The sequence below is a fragment of the Artemia sp. Qi Xiang Cuo genome, chromosome 7, assembly GCF_049724085.1.
Source record: "Artemia sp. Qi Xiang Cuo chromosome 7, ASM4972408v1, whole genome shotgun sequence".
NCBI lineage: Eukaryota > Metazoa > Arthropoda > Branchiopoda > Anostraca > Artemiidae > Artemia > Artemia sp. Qi Xiang Cuo.
Window position 1 is genome coordinate 50,701,553 of NC_142800.1, and position 12,993 is coordinate 50,714,545.

The window sequence follows — 12,993 nt, forward strand, 5'->3', positions numbered from 1 at the left end:
ACTGTGACCGGTCGTAGATAATTTCGTCGCTGGCATTTCAAAGGTGTGTCAATGTCTGAGTGTGTTGGTCTGAATGATCTCAAAGAATCTTGTCTGTAGCTCCCATATCCTTCTTCTCGATGACCTCTTGTAGTTCACATGCCTTATTGTCGATAAATGTATTGCAGTCCTTATGCAGCATGATATTACATTTATCGTTTAACTGTCTATATACATTAATATCTCCATGAAGGTGAGTTTCCTGCCTGTTCTAGATGATGACGAGGGTGTCATGGCTGATACAATGTTTTTTCTTTCGTTGCTCGATCCGGCAATGCCAACGCCAGCTACTTTGAGGGTCTTCCATTCACCGTAACTATCACCGCACTGCTCAAGGCAATCAAATTTGTTGGATATTTTAAACTCGTACAGCGGTGTCTTGACTGACGTGACAAGTGTAAATCTTACGAAATAACTAGTCGTTCTTTGTAGCCTTAAGACGAAGCTTAGTTTTGATCGCAATCAGTTGATGGTCATTGTTCTCAAGCTCAGCACCTCGGTAGATGTGACAATTCTGAACAGATGACACCCATCGTCAGCATATGATGATATAGTCGAGTATCTTCTTTGTTGATTCATTGTTTCTACATCGGGTGTATTTGGCTATTTCAGGCCTCTGGAACCTAATGCATGCAATAGTAGAATTGAGGGCCAAACCGAAATTCAGCTGTCTGTCTTCGTTAAAGTTTAAATCGGCCGCTGTTACGAGTCCGACAAGTAGGTATGAGGTGATCACGGGGAAGTATAAACCAGAGCCCAGAACTCAGTAGAGCGTAAAGCTCGTCTTTACTTCCTTCCTTGAAGTTGTTCATGGGGGCTTGACAGGGGATGACAGTTAAATATCGGTGTTTCCGATCAAGCCTTGCTGTTAGGAGTTTAGTGTTACTGGTGAGAACAACAGGAGGGGCTTTCTTGCAGCTCTATTCAGCACTAGGCAAGCACCTCTTCTTTTCTGGCTACCACCAAGCCCAAAACTTCTCAATTATTAAACTAAGGATAAGAATCTTCACTTCCAAATTATCGAATAATTTTTCTTATTATTTTGTATGCAAAACTTCTTATGCGAAACTTTTCTCTCATCACAAAGCTCCAAAGCTTTTCGTTAAAATCCCTAGCTGCTCTTTTAACTTCACACCACATTGTACCTTCTGTTATTTAGCTAACTATCTTCCTAAAATTATTCCACCCATATTCACAAGTTAAGGTTCACGTCAACCTTTCATCCAAGAGTCTATCAAAGTCATAACCATCTGGAAAGTACTTACTTTTCTTAAATCTCCCCTATGGATTAGCTCTGAACACCAGTAAATGGTCATATTTACTTTTATAACCAATAAAAATACTTTCTATAATGTCCTATATGAATCATGTCAGTATTTAATTTACTATAATCTAATCAGTGAGACTCGTTGTTTTGCCTTCTTACTATTACATTTTTAACGAAGGAGCAACAATATGACCAAATAGGGTATCTGTATCTATAATATTGTGGCAGTCCATTAATATTGATATTTTCTTTCCCTACACCAACTTTGCCTAAGTAAGAACACCATCTATTCCTATTTCTTCGAATTGGGCCACTTAGCTGCCCTAATCAAAGAAAATTTCATTTCTTCTAATCTAAACTCCTGAAACTCCTAATTTTTTAAACTACTAGCGAGACCTAGTGAAAACTTCTGATTTTTTCAGGTGACACAATAGTAGCCTTGCGATGTTATAATTCTCTATTTATTTAGATCATTACAAAGCTAATTGATTCCAACAATGCAGGCCAGGGACGCAAAACCCTTGAACTAGCCTACAACAGTACAGCAAGAAGCGCTCGGGACCTCCAATTGAATGTACGGTTTGTGCAAGGCTGAAACCTTCTTGATCACTTCATGGTTTTCAGTGTTTGGTGATGAATTTGGCACAACCTTTCAAAAAGGGTTGATTTCCTGCACAAGCTAATTCAAACATATCGCCTTCAAATCAGTATGTATGCTCGTATGCCAATATGACGCTACAATACAGGAACAGCCCTCAATAAATAGCATAACCATGAAGAGTTTAGAAAGTCTTATAAAAAAGAAAAAAAAAATCAGAAGAAACCAAACCTAGAAGAACTATTCACTACTCAAAATCCAATGCAGTACTTCGTTGTTTACTAAGATTAATTAAAAAACTTTTTCCACAAAATAAGTTTTTCAAAGAAAAGTAAAGAACTCCATTAAACAAAAAATGAGCAAAAATAGAATCAAATAAGCTACCAAGCATAAAACTACCACAAATAAGCATCAATAAAGAAATGAAATACAAAACGAACAGAAATCACAACAAATAACCGCGTCAAGCTCAAAATGAGCAGGGGGGGGGGAGCCCCCCCCCCCCTGCCCCCCCCATATGGGCGCCCATGTTGATTTATTAAATTTATAAAAGTAAAAAAAAATTTATATTTTTTTGATTGGATGTGCTTGGGGTTTGATTGGTGTGGGGGGGGGGTGACTAGTTGCCCTCCAATCACTTTCTACTATTGAAAAGAGCACTAGCCACTCCAATTTGCAATCGAATGAGCCCTTTTTGAACTTTCTACGACAACTCCTTCGATACGATGGGCCCGGGTATGGAGAAGAAAGAAAAAAAAAATAATACATTGTGCCCACATCGTTCTTTACTTAGTCAGTGCTATCGCGCTGCCTATGATTTTCGCAAGATGCACGTTTCTCCAAGGTCAGCCTTCACTAGTTCTGGTCTGGCAAACTTGTTAAAGGTCTATCCCGCCGCTGAATAGAAGCCATACAGCCAGGGTATCTTTTCTGATGATAAGGACGGAAGAAGGAGCTTATGGTGGATTGGAGACATGCAACTAACATGCAACTAAAAATTAAACTACGTCTATCAATAATCCCCTTGAAACCAAGTTCCACCCTTGTTCAGATTTGCGGGATGTCTGATATTGGCCTCTGGTATGGTCTGGTAGGGCACTTTGCACCCCAAAATGCCCCATATTTGTATACACTTTAGTTCATAAATACTTTAACACCTAATAAGCTAAAGCCCATAGTCCCCATTAGAAAAATATCTTAAAAATATATCTGCTAAAAAGTATATTTCATTTACTTAGACTTCAAAATTCCATGAAATACTTACTTACTTTGTCAGTTATTCTTATGCCTAATGGTGTGTACGCCAGCAACATTTGAACTCCATAAAGGAAAATCTTGTGCCAGATAATACAGCTTGTTGAGGGATTAAGTAAAAAAAACAAGTTTTTTTTAATTGAAAGTAAGGAGCGACGTTAAAACTTAAAACGAACAGAAATCATTCCCTATATGAAAGGGGCTGTCCCTTCCTCAACGCCTCGCTCTTTACGCTAAAGTTTTTTATTGTTTAAAAAATAAAATTGTGTGAAAGAGTCAAACTTTAGCGTAAAGCGCGAGGCGTTGAGGAGGGGGCATGCCCTTTCATATATGGAATAATTCCTGTTCATTTTAAGTTTTTACGTCGTTCCTTACTTTCATTAAAAAACTAGTTTTTTTTCATTTAATTTATAGAAGTTTTTTAATTAATGCAGCTTTGATTTTGGCTCAATCTAAATGAATAATTAGAACGCAATTTTCATATTAATTTTATTTTTTGGCTAAATGGCGTTCTCGAAATTTTGTTATGACGTAAATTACGAATTAACTTACTTAACGAACTTCTATATTTGTATGTTTTTATTAAGTATATTAGGGAGTTTACCCCTAGTCAATACCTTGCTCTTTACGCTATAGTTCGAATTTTGTTTGAATCACAAACCCCTGAATCACAAAGGCCGGTTAATTAGAATAGATAGCTCTTTTGAAAGTACTAAAAAAAAACTTTAGAGTAAAGAGCGAGGTATTGACTAGGGGGCGAACCCCCTCATATACGTAATTATTTCTGTTTGTTTTAAGTTTTAATGTTCCTCCTTACTTTCAGTTGAAAAAAACTTGTTTTTTATTTAGTTTCTGATCGTTTTTTAAATAATACTGGGAAATCCGGATCAGAAATTAGCATAACTTGGGCGCAAAACCACTATGCTTCCCAAGGCCAGAACAAACTTTGCACTTTACTGAAAAAATACAAATGAATGTGCATTGTCAGTTTAATATACATATGCTGATATTTAATGATCCAAATGTTAATATTATTTGATTTACATGGGCGCCCATAAGCTGAATTCCAGGGGGGGGCAAACCTCATCTAATTGGCACTTTTAATGATATATAATAGAAATCTCAGAACAAAAATATAAAAATAAGGCAGCATCATTCAGCCAGGGGTGGCAGGGGGCGGGAGCCCCCCCCCTGCCCCCCCCATATGGGCGCCCATGTTGATTTATTAAAGTTATAAAAGTAAAATAAAATTATATTTTTTTCAGTAAAGTGCAAATTTTGTTCTGGCCTTGGGAAGGCATAGGGGTTTTGCGCCCAACTTATGTTAATTTCTGCTTGTTTTGGGTTTCATTTATTTACCGATGCTGATTTGTAAGGTTTCACGCTTGGTAGATTATTTGATTTTATTTTTGCTCATTTTTTGTTTAATGGAGTTCTTTACCTTTCTTTGAAAAACTTATTTTGTGGGAAAAGTTTTTTTAAGTAATTTCTGTTCGTTTTATATTGACATAGTCTTTTCAGGGAAAAAGAAAATAACACTTTAAATCTTTTCGTTTTTTTAAAGAATTTATAGTTTGGCCTGCTATTTGTATGTTGTAGGAAAATTTTCCGCAATTTTTAACAACATACACCCTCTTAAAAACCTGGACACAAATAATAGTGTTTAATTTCGTTTTATATTGACATATTTTTTTTAAGGAAAAAGATAATAACACTTTAAATATTTTAATTTTTTAAGACTTCATAGTTTGGCCTGCTATTTGTATGCTGGAGGAAAATTTTCTGGAATTCTTATCAGCATACACCCTTTTAAAAATCTGGACACAAATAGTAGTGTTTAATTTCGTTTCATACCACCTCTAGTTGACCTGAAATGGAAAACTTGATACCATTCGCAAAAAAATCTGTTTACTTTCTTTTATAGCTTCGATACGCTTACGCTATTTTGACTTGGTTAAATCTTAAGAGCAGAAGTAGCCCAGAAAGTTTGAAAATAATGTCCTCAGTCGTTCTTGGGATACTGCTGAGATGCCTTATTGGGAATTAGCATTATCACAGTGAATTTTGATTTAATCTTAAGGCAACATTTAGTTTTTAAACATAATGGGCAAATGGGAGGGTGGGCGTGGGAGGGTGGCACTGGAAGGGGGAGTGGTTGCCTTCCAATCGCTTTCGACTATTAAAAGGGCATCAGCTCTTTCTATTTTCAATCGAATGAGCCCTTTTCAGAGTTCCCACGACAACTCCTTCGATACGAAGTGCCCTGGTCTAAACAACAACAATAACAAAAAATAATACATTATACCCACATCGATCTTTACTATAAAAATGTCAAGCCTTCTAATCACTTTCGACTATTAAAAAGGGCACTAGGCCTTTCGATTACCAATCGAATGAGCCCTTTTGGAAACGACATCGCTTTCTATAAACACCTTATATGCCCCCAGGGCATAAATTACAACCCTTACCCTAAGGTCTGTTAGGGTGGTTGTCATCTTCTAAGACCGAAATTCCAGAACTTTCAACTACGTTAAACAAAATGGCTATATAAAAATTTTGATTACATGTGTTTGGGGAAATGGTGGGTGGGAGAGGGGCGGTAGTCACTCTCCATTCACTTTCAATATTAAAAATGTCCCCAGCCCTTTCAATTTCCAATCAAATGAGCCCTTTTGAAGTTTCTAAGACATAACTTTCAATAAAAATCATATATGCCCCTAGGGCATAACTTACAACCTCTGCCCTGAGTGCTGGGGGGGGGGGGGTGTCATTATCAAAGACCAAAAGTCCATAGATCTTTAATATGTTCAGCAAAATGGATCTCTGAAAGTTTGTTTTGGATGGATTTAGTGGAAAGGGGGGCGTGAGAAGGGGGTTAGTTACCCTCCAATCACTTTTGACTATTACAAAGGGCACTAGCCCTCTCAATTTCGAATTGAATGAACCCCTTTTGAAGTTTTACGACAACTCTATCTCTAAGAACCTTGTATGCCCCCAAGGCAAAACTTACAACCTTTGCCCTTGGGGCTCTGGGGGGTTTGTCATCCATAAACGCATAATTTTAAGAACTTTCAACTACTTTGAACAAAATGACTATCTCTAAACTTTGATTGAATGTTTTTGGGGAAATGGTGGGCGTAAGAGAGGGGTTAATTACTCTCCACTCACTTTCTACTATTAAAAATGGCAATTTCAATTTCCAATCAAATGAGCCCTTTTTGAAATTTATATAACAACTTTCTATATAAACTTTATATGCCCCCAGGGCATAACTTACAACCCTTGCACTGAGGGCTCTGAGGGGGTTATCATCCTAAAAGACCGAATTTCAAGAGCTTACAACTACGTTGAACAAAATGAATATCTCAAAGTTTTGATTGGATGTGTTTGGGAAAATGGTGGGTGTGAGAGGGGTGTTGGTCGCTCTCCAATCACTTTCAGCTATTAAAAAAGGCACTAGCCCTTTCAATTTCCAATTGAATGAGCCCTTTTGAAGTTTCTACGCTTTCAATAAAAACCTTATATGCCCCAGGACATAACTTACAACCCTTGCCCTGAGGGCTGTGGGGGGGTGAGGGGTTGTCATCGTTAAAGACCTAATTTCCAAAACTTTCAACGACGTTGAATAAAATGGCTATCTAAAATATTGATTGGATGTGTTTGGGGAAAAGATTGGCGTAAGAGGGGGGTTAGATGCCCTCAAATCGCTTTCGACTATTAAAAAGGGCACTAGCCCTTTGAATTTCCAATTGAATGAGCCCTTTTCCAAGTTTCTACGACAAGGATTTCAATAAAAACGTTATATGACCCAGGGCATAACTTATAACCCTTGCCCTGAAGACTGTGGGAGGAGTGTCCAGCTCAAAGGTATAATTTCCTGAACTTTGAACTGCGTGGGACAAAATGGCTGTCTCAAAATCTTTATTAGATGTGTTTGGGGAATGGTGGGTGTGGATGGGGTGTTAGTTGCTTTCTAATCATTTTCGACTATTAAAAAGGGCCATTTTAATTTCTAATCGAATCAGCCTTTTTTGAAGTTTCTACGTCAACGCGTTATATAAAAACTTTATATACCCCAAGGGCATAACTTACAACCCTTGTCCTGAAGGCTGTGAGGGGGTTATCATCCTCAAAGACCTAATTTACAGAACTTAAAACTACGTTGAATAAAATGGCTATCTCTAAAATTTTGAGTGGATGTGTTTGGGGAAAAGGTGGGCGTGAGAGGGGGTTTAGTTGCCCTCCAATCACTTTCGACTATTAAAAAGGGCAATAGCCCTTTGAATTTTCAATCGAATGAGTCTTTTTTGAAATTTCTACCACAACGCCTTCTATAAAAACCTTATATGCCCCCAGGGCATAACTTACAACCCTTGCGCCGAGGGTTGTGGGGGAGTGTCCTCCTCAAAAACATATTTTCTATCTGGAAATCAACTACGCTGAACAAAATGGCTATCTCAGAATTTGATTGGATGGGTTTGTGGGACTGATGGGCGTGGGGGGGTGGGGGGGGGCTAGTTGCCCTCCAATCACTTTCGACTACTAAGAAGGGCACTAGCCCTTTGAATTTCCAATCGAATGAGTCTTTTTTGAAGTTTCTACGACAACGCCTTCTATAAAAACCTTATGTGCCCCCAGGCCATAACTTAAAACCCTTGCCCCGAGGGTTGTGGTGGAGTGTCCTCCTCAAAAAGATATTTTCTATCCGGAAATCAACTACGCGGAACAAAATGGCTATCTCGAAATTTTGATTGGATGTGTTTGGGGTTTGATTGGTATGGGGGGGGGGGACTAGTTGCCCTCCAATCACTTTCGACTATTGAAAAGAGCACTAGCAACCCCAATTTCCAATCGAATGAGCCCTTTTTGAACTTTCTACGACAACTCTTTCGATACGAAGTGCCCAGGTATGGAGAAGAAAGAAAAAAAAAATAATACATTGTGCCCACATCGTTCTTTACTTAGGCAGTGCTATCGCGCTGCCTATGATTTTCGCAAGATGCACGTTTCTCCAAGGTCAGCCTTCACTAGTTCTGGTCTGGCAAACTTGTTAAAGGTCTATCCCGCCGCTGAATAGAAGCCATACAGCCAGGGTATCTTTTCTGATGATAAGGACGGAAGAAGGAGCTTATGGTGGATTGGAGACATGCAACTAATATGCAACTAAAAATTAAACTACGTCTATCAATAATCCCCTTGAAACCAAGTTCCACCCTTGTTCAGATTTGCGGGATGTCTGATGTTGGCCTCTGGTATGGTCTGGTAGGGCACTTTGCACCCCAAAATGCCCCATATTTGTATACACTTTAGTTCATAAATACTTTAACACCTAATAAGCTAAAGCCTATAGTCCCCATTAGAAAAATATCTTGAAAATATATCTGCTAAAAAGTATATTTCATTTACTTAGACTTCAAAATTCCATGAAATACTTACTTACTTTATCAGTTATTCTTATGCCTAATGGTGTGTACGCCAGCAACATTTGAACTCCATAAAGGAACATCTTGTGCCAGATAATACAGCTTGTTGAGGGATTAAATAAAAAAAAACAAGTTTTTTTTAATTGAAAGTAAGGAGCGACGTTAAAACTTAAAACGAACAGAAATCATTCCCTATATGAAAGGGGCTGTCCCTTCCTCAACGTTTCGCTCTTTACGCTAAAGTTTTTTATTTTTTAAAAAATAAAATTGTGTGAAAGAGTCAAACTTTAGCGAAACGCGCGCGGCGTTGAGGCGGGGACAGCTCCTTTCATATACGGAATAATTTCTGTTCGTTTTAAGTTTTAATGTCGCTCCTTACTTCCAGTTAAAAAGCTTGTTTTTTTTCATTTAATATCTGAACGTTTTTGAATTAATGTAGCTTTGATTTTGGCTCACCGGACATGAATAATTAGAATGAAATTTGCATATTAGTCTTATTGTTTTGGCTAAACGGCCTTCTCGAAATTTTGTTATGGCGTAATTGCGAATTAACTTTCGTGACGAACTTCTATATTTGTATGTTTTTATTACGTATATTAGGGAGTTTACCCCTAGTCAATACATCGCTCTTGACGCTAAACTTCGAATTTTTTTTGAATCACAAACCCCTGAATCACAAAGGCCGGTCAATTAGAATAGATAGCTCTTTTGAATGTACTAAAAAAAACTTTAGCGTAAAGGGAGAGGTATTGACTAGGGGGCTTGTTTGTTTTAAGTTCTAATGTTCCTCCTTACTTTCAGTTGAAAAAAAACTTGTTTTTTATTTAATTTCTGTTCGTTTTTTAAATAATACTGGGAAATCCGGTGCCCCCTTCATAGAAACGTCCCGTCCCCCCCGGAAACATCCTCCATGGAAAAATCCTCCTCCGACCCCCCCCCCCCATCAGAAAAAAATCCCTCCTGAAACGTCTGTATACTTCCCATTTACCAATACTATAGGCTATGTAATGTAAACAATGGGCAAAGTTCATAACTTGCAGCCCTTCCTCCGGGAACTGTGGGGGATTAAATCAACCTAAAAGACATATTTACTAGATTTTCGACAATTCTGAACAAAATAGCTATCTCAAAATTTTGATTGGGTGACTTTGGGAAAAAATTGAGCGCGGGTGGGGGCTAAGTTGCCCTCCAATTTTTTGGTCACTTAAAAAGGGCACTATAACTTTTACTTTCCGTTCAGATGAGCCCTCACGATATTCTAGAACTACTGGATTAATACGATCACCCCTGGGTGATCGTATCAAAAAACAAAATTGAAAAAAAAAACAAACAAATAAACACGCATCCATGATCTTTCTTCTGGCAAAAAATACAGAATTTTTTGCAGGTAGGAGCTTGAAACTTCTATAATAGGGTTCTCTAATGCGCTGAATCTGATGGTGTGATTTTCATTAAATTTCTATGACTTTTATGGGTTGTTTCCCCCTTTTTTCGAAAATAAGACACGTTTTCTCAGGCGCTTAACTGTGAATGGGTAAAACTAAATTTAATGAAACTTATATATTTGAAATCAGCATAAAACTTTGATTCTATTGATGTAACTATTGGTATCAAAATTGCGTTTTTTAGAGTTTTGGTTACTATTGAGCCGGGTCGCTCCTTACTTACATTTCGTAACCACGAACTGTTTGATTATCATAAAACTCTTACCTTATCTTCAAGGGACAACCAATCGCGATTTGTTGTCTAACACTGCTCTGAAGACTCGAGAAAGTTCAGCACCGAACAACAGAGAGAGTATCTTCTGACCAGGGTTGCCACTTCAACGAAACTGCTGGTACTAGGCAGGATAGCTCAAAAGTACTACCACGACAGAAAAGTACTAACTCCCTGCCTAAAATTTTGCCGGGTGTTGGGCGCCGCGCAACACGCGGCATTTTAGCACCGTAGTTTCTCTTTGGCTTATCATATAAGCCAGAGTAATTTTTATTTTTTATCTCTGTATAGCTAGTCGCTTTATTTACTCTTCGCTTTATTTCAGAGCACAGCGTGTTATAAAACGCAAGGCAATTTTTCTTTTTCGCAGCTACCTGTCTGTCTTGAAGTTTCCGACTTTAAATCTGATCAATTGCAAAGAGCTCAAGTTTGGCTCCAAAATGCATATCCGTCTCCATAGCTTTGAAGTTTCTTGGGTTTGAAAAATCTATTTCGAAGACTGAACGTATGGTCAAAAGCTCGTCTTTGATATAGTTCCTTCCCAGTTCGGAGAGAGTATTACCCACGCTTTTTAAAAGTTTGTGAACTTTCACTTCTGCGCTATAGACTTCAAGAGTCAGGCCGTTTACAAGAGGAAGAACGTAATTCAGAAAAAAGACACGAACGCGGGACTTCGGGATCGATCAAAGCTATATAAAGCGTCACTGCCGTTTGATCCCAACCTTCATTCGCAGGTAAGGCGAAAAACAACGTCAGAGCAGTCCACTGTTCCACCAGCCTCTCAGAGACAGCCTCAAACGCTAACCAGCGAGTTGCAGATGGGTACAGGAGTGCATGCTCGGCTACTTCACAGAACTTTTGGAATTCCTTATGCTCACGGAGTCGTTTGGCATTATTCGATACGTACGTGTATATATAATTGCTGAATATGACGATCTCTGTAGGTAACTGCTCACAAGCACTATCAGAGCATAGTGCAAAACTGTGACAGATGTATCCAAAAATAGCCAGCCAGGGAATATCTTTCTTTATGAGGGCTGCAAGGCCGTTGTTCTTCCTAAGCATCACATTTGCATTATCAGATGCAAATCCTATGCAGTTTTTTAATGTCATCTTCTTCTCACTCAAAGTCTTATAGATCAAGTTTTTAAGGCCCATTCCTGTTGTATCCCAAACTTCTGGAATGGCCAAAAAGTCTTCCTTGATTCCGCATGTAGTTTTGTCATAGTAGCGAACGATGATGACTAAGTATTTTGTCCCACACTTATCAGTGCTTTCATCAACCATCAGCGAAAAGAGCGATTTTTCCAATCTTGAGCTCAGCTGGCGGATGGCGTATGGGGCAATTACGTTTTTGATTAGTCCAGTGGTTTTAGTTCTTCCACATGCAAGAAGCTTTACTACTGATGAATCAGGGATAATTTATTTCAGCAATTCGGGCAAGCTGTCCATAATACTCATCTCCTTGGATTTTGATGCTACCCAGGCTGATATTGCCAACTCTAAAGCTGTCACCTGTTGGCTAATTAGTTCCCTTTCCTTTGCTGCTCCCGATAAAGTAAACTCATTGGTTTGGTCATCAGCAATACGCACTTGGTTCTTCATACTAACAACTTTGGATATGTGACTTTCTCTCAGTGCATGTCTACGTAAATGGGATAGGCCGCCAGTAATGATCTTTTCGCAAAACCTACACCAAGATTTTGTCCTATCCCTTGGATATCTTTGCAGCCAGACCTGCAAGTCTTTATCTTCTATCCATTTTACACTGAATTTCTGTATTTTCACTGGCTTTGGTGGTTTATTTCTGCTGATTCTTCGTTTTCTCACATTTAATAGTTCATTCTCTTCACCTTCAATTCAAGTTGCAGTTTCTTCACAGTCACTGGCACTAGCTTCAGATTTATTGGCTTCGTCTCCAGAGTCATTAGCTATATAGAGAATCTGTATAAGAGCAGTGACTCTAGCCGGTTTTCCATATATCAAACCAGTGGCGTAACTAAGGGGGACAAGTAGGGGCCCTTTGCAGCACAAGTTTATTTTTTATAGGTATTTGCTTCTCTAAAAGAGGTATCTAATAGAGGAAGAAAGAAAAATAAAAGAGATAAAGAAACTTCTAGATCCTAAATTTCAAATTTTTTTGAATATTCGCTGCATAATATTGCTCTTAGAGATTATTTGCTTCCTGACAAGGATGTTTCAGGGGCTAATTGAAAGAAAACATTAAAACTGGGTTAGTTGAGCCAGAATTTTCAATTTCATGCTAGACTTTTTCCAAGTGTCATGGTCACTTTTTCGACATTATACCCCCTTCCCATTCTGAGGTCCCATATATAAATGTATAAATACATTTCATCGTTGTGTCGAATTTTGTGATGACATTCTTTCTTGTAATATTCTTACATGTTCTTTCATATTGTAAAGTGAGAATTCTATTGGTTGATTTTTTGAATTTATTCCTAGGGCTATATCCCGGGCCATCAGGGGGGTGGGTGTATTTTCAGAAAAGGAACCACGATATTTGGAAATAGTATAAAATAAAGAACTGAATGGTACTGCTTTTGTGTGTTTAGCGTGTTTTCTTCAGAAAAGGACAATCAATAAATATTTTGGCATTAGAAAAAGACAATTAGACTAGTGCCCATTTTTATGGAGAAAATAAACACTCTTGTATCTGTTAGGGTAGGCTTAAAGTT

At 38.2% G+C, this 12,993-nt stretch overlaps 1 protein-coding gene across 1 annotated transcript; it reads right to left on the reverse strand.

Annotated features, from left to right (window-relative positions):
* Nucleotides 1–10,906: 10,906 nt before the first annotated feature.
* LOC148950385 (uncharacterized) lies at nt 10,907–11,584 on the reverse strand. Its single transcript, XM_089091857.1, has one exon. It carries the CDS (start codon nt 11,582–11,584, stop codon nt 10,907–10,909), a length of 678 nt encoding a protein of 225 aa, XP_088947983.1.
* Nucleotides 11,585–12,993: the final 1,409 nt, after the last annotated feature.

Coding starts and splice junctions, on each gene's coding strand:
- LOC148950385 (XM_089091857.1), bottom strand. CDS start 11,584: ATGGTTGATGAAAGCACTGATAAGTGTGGGACAAAATACTTAGTCATC.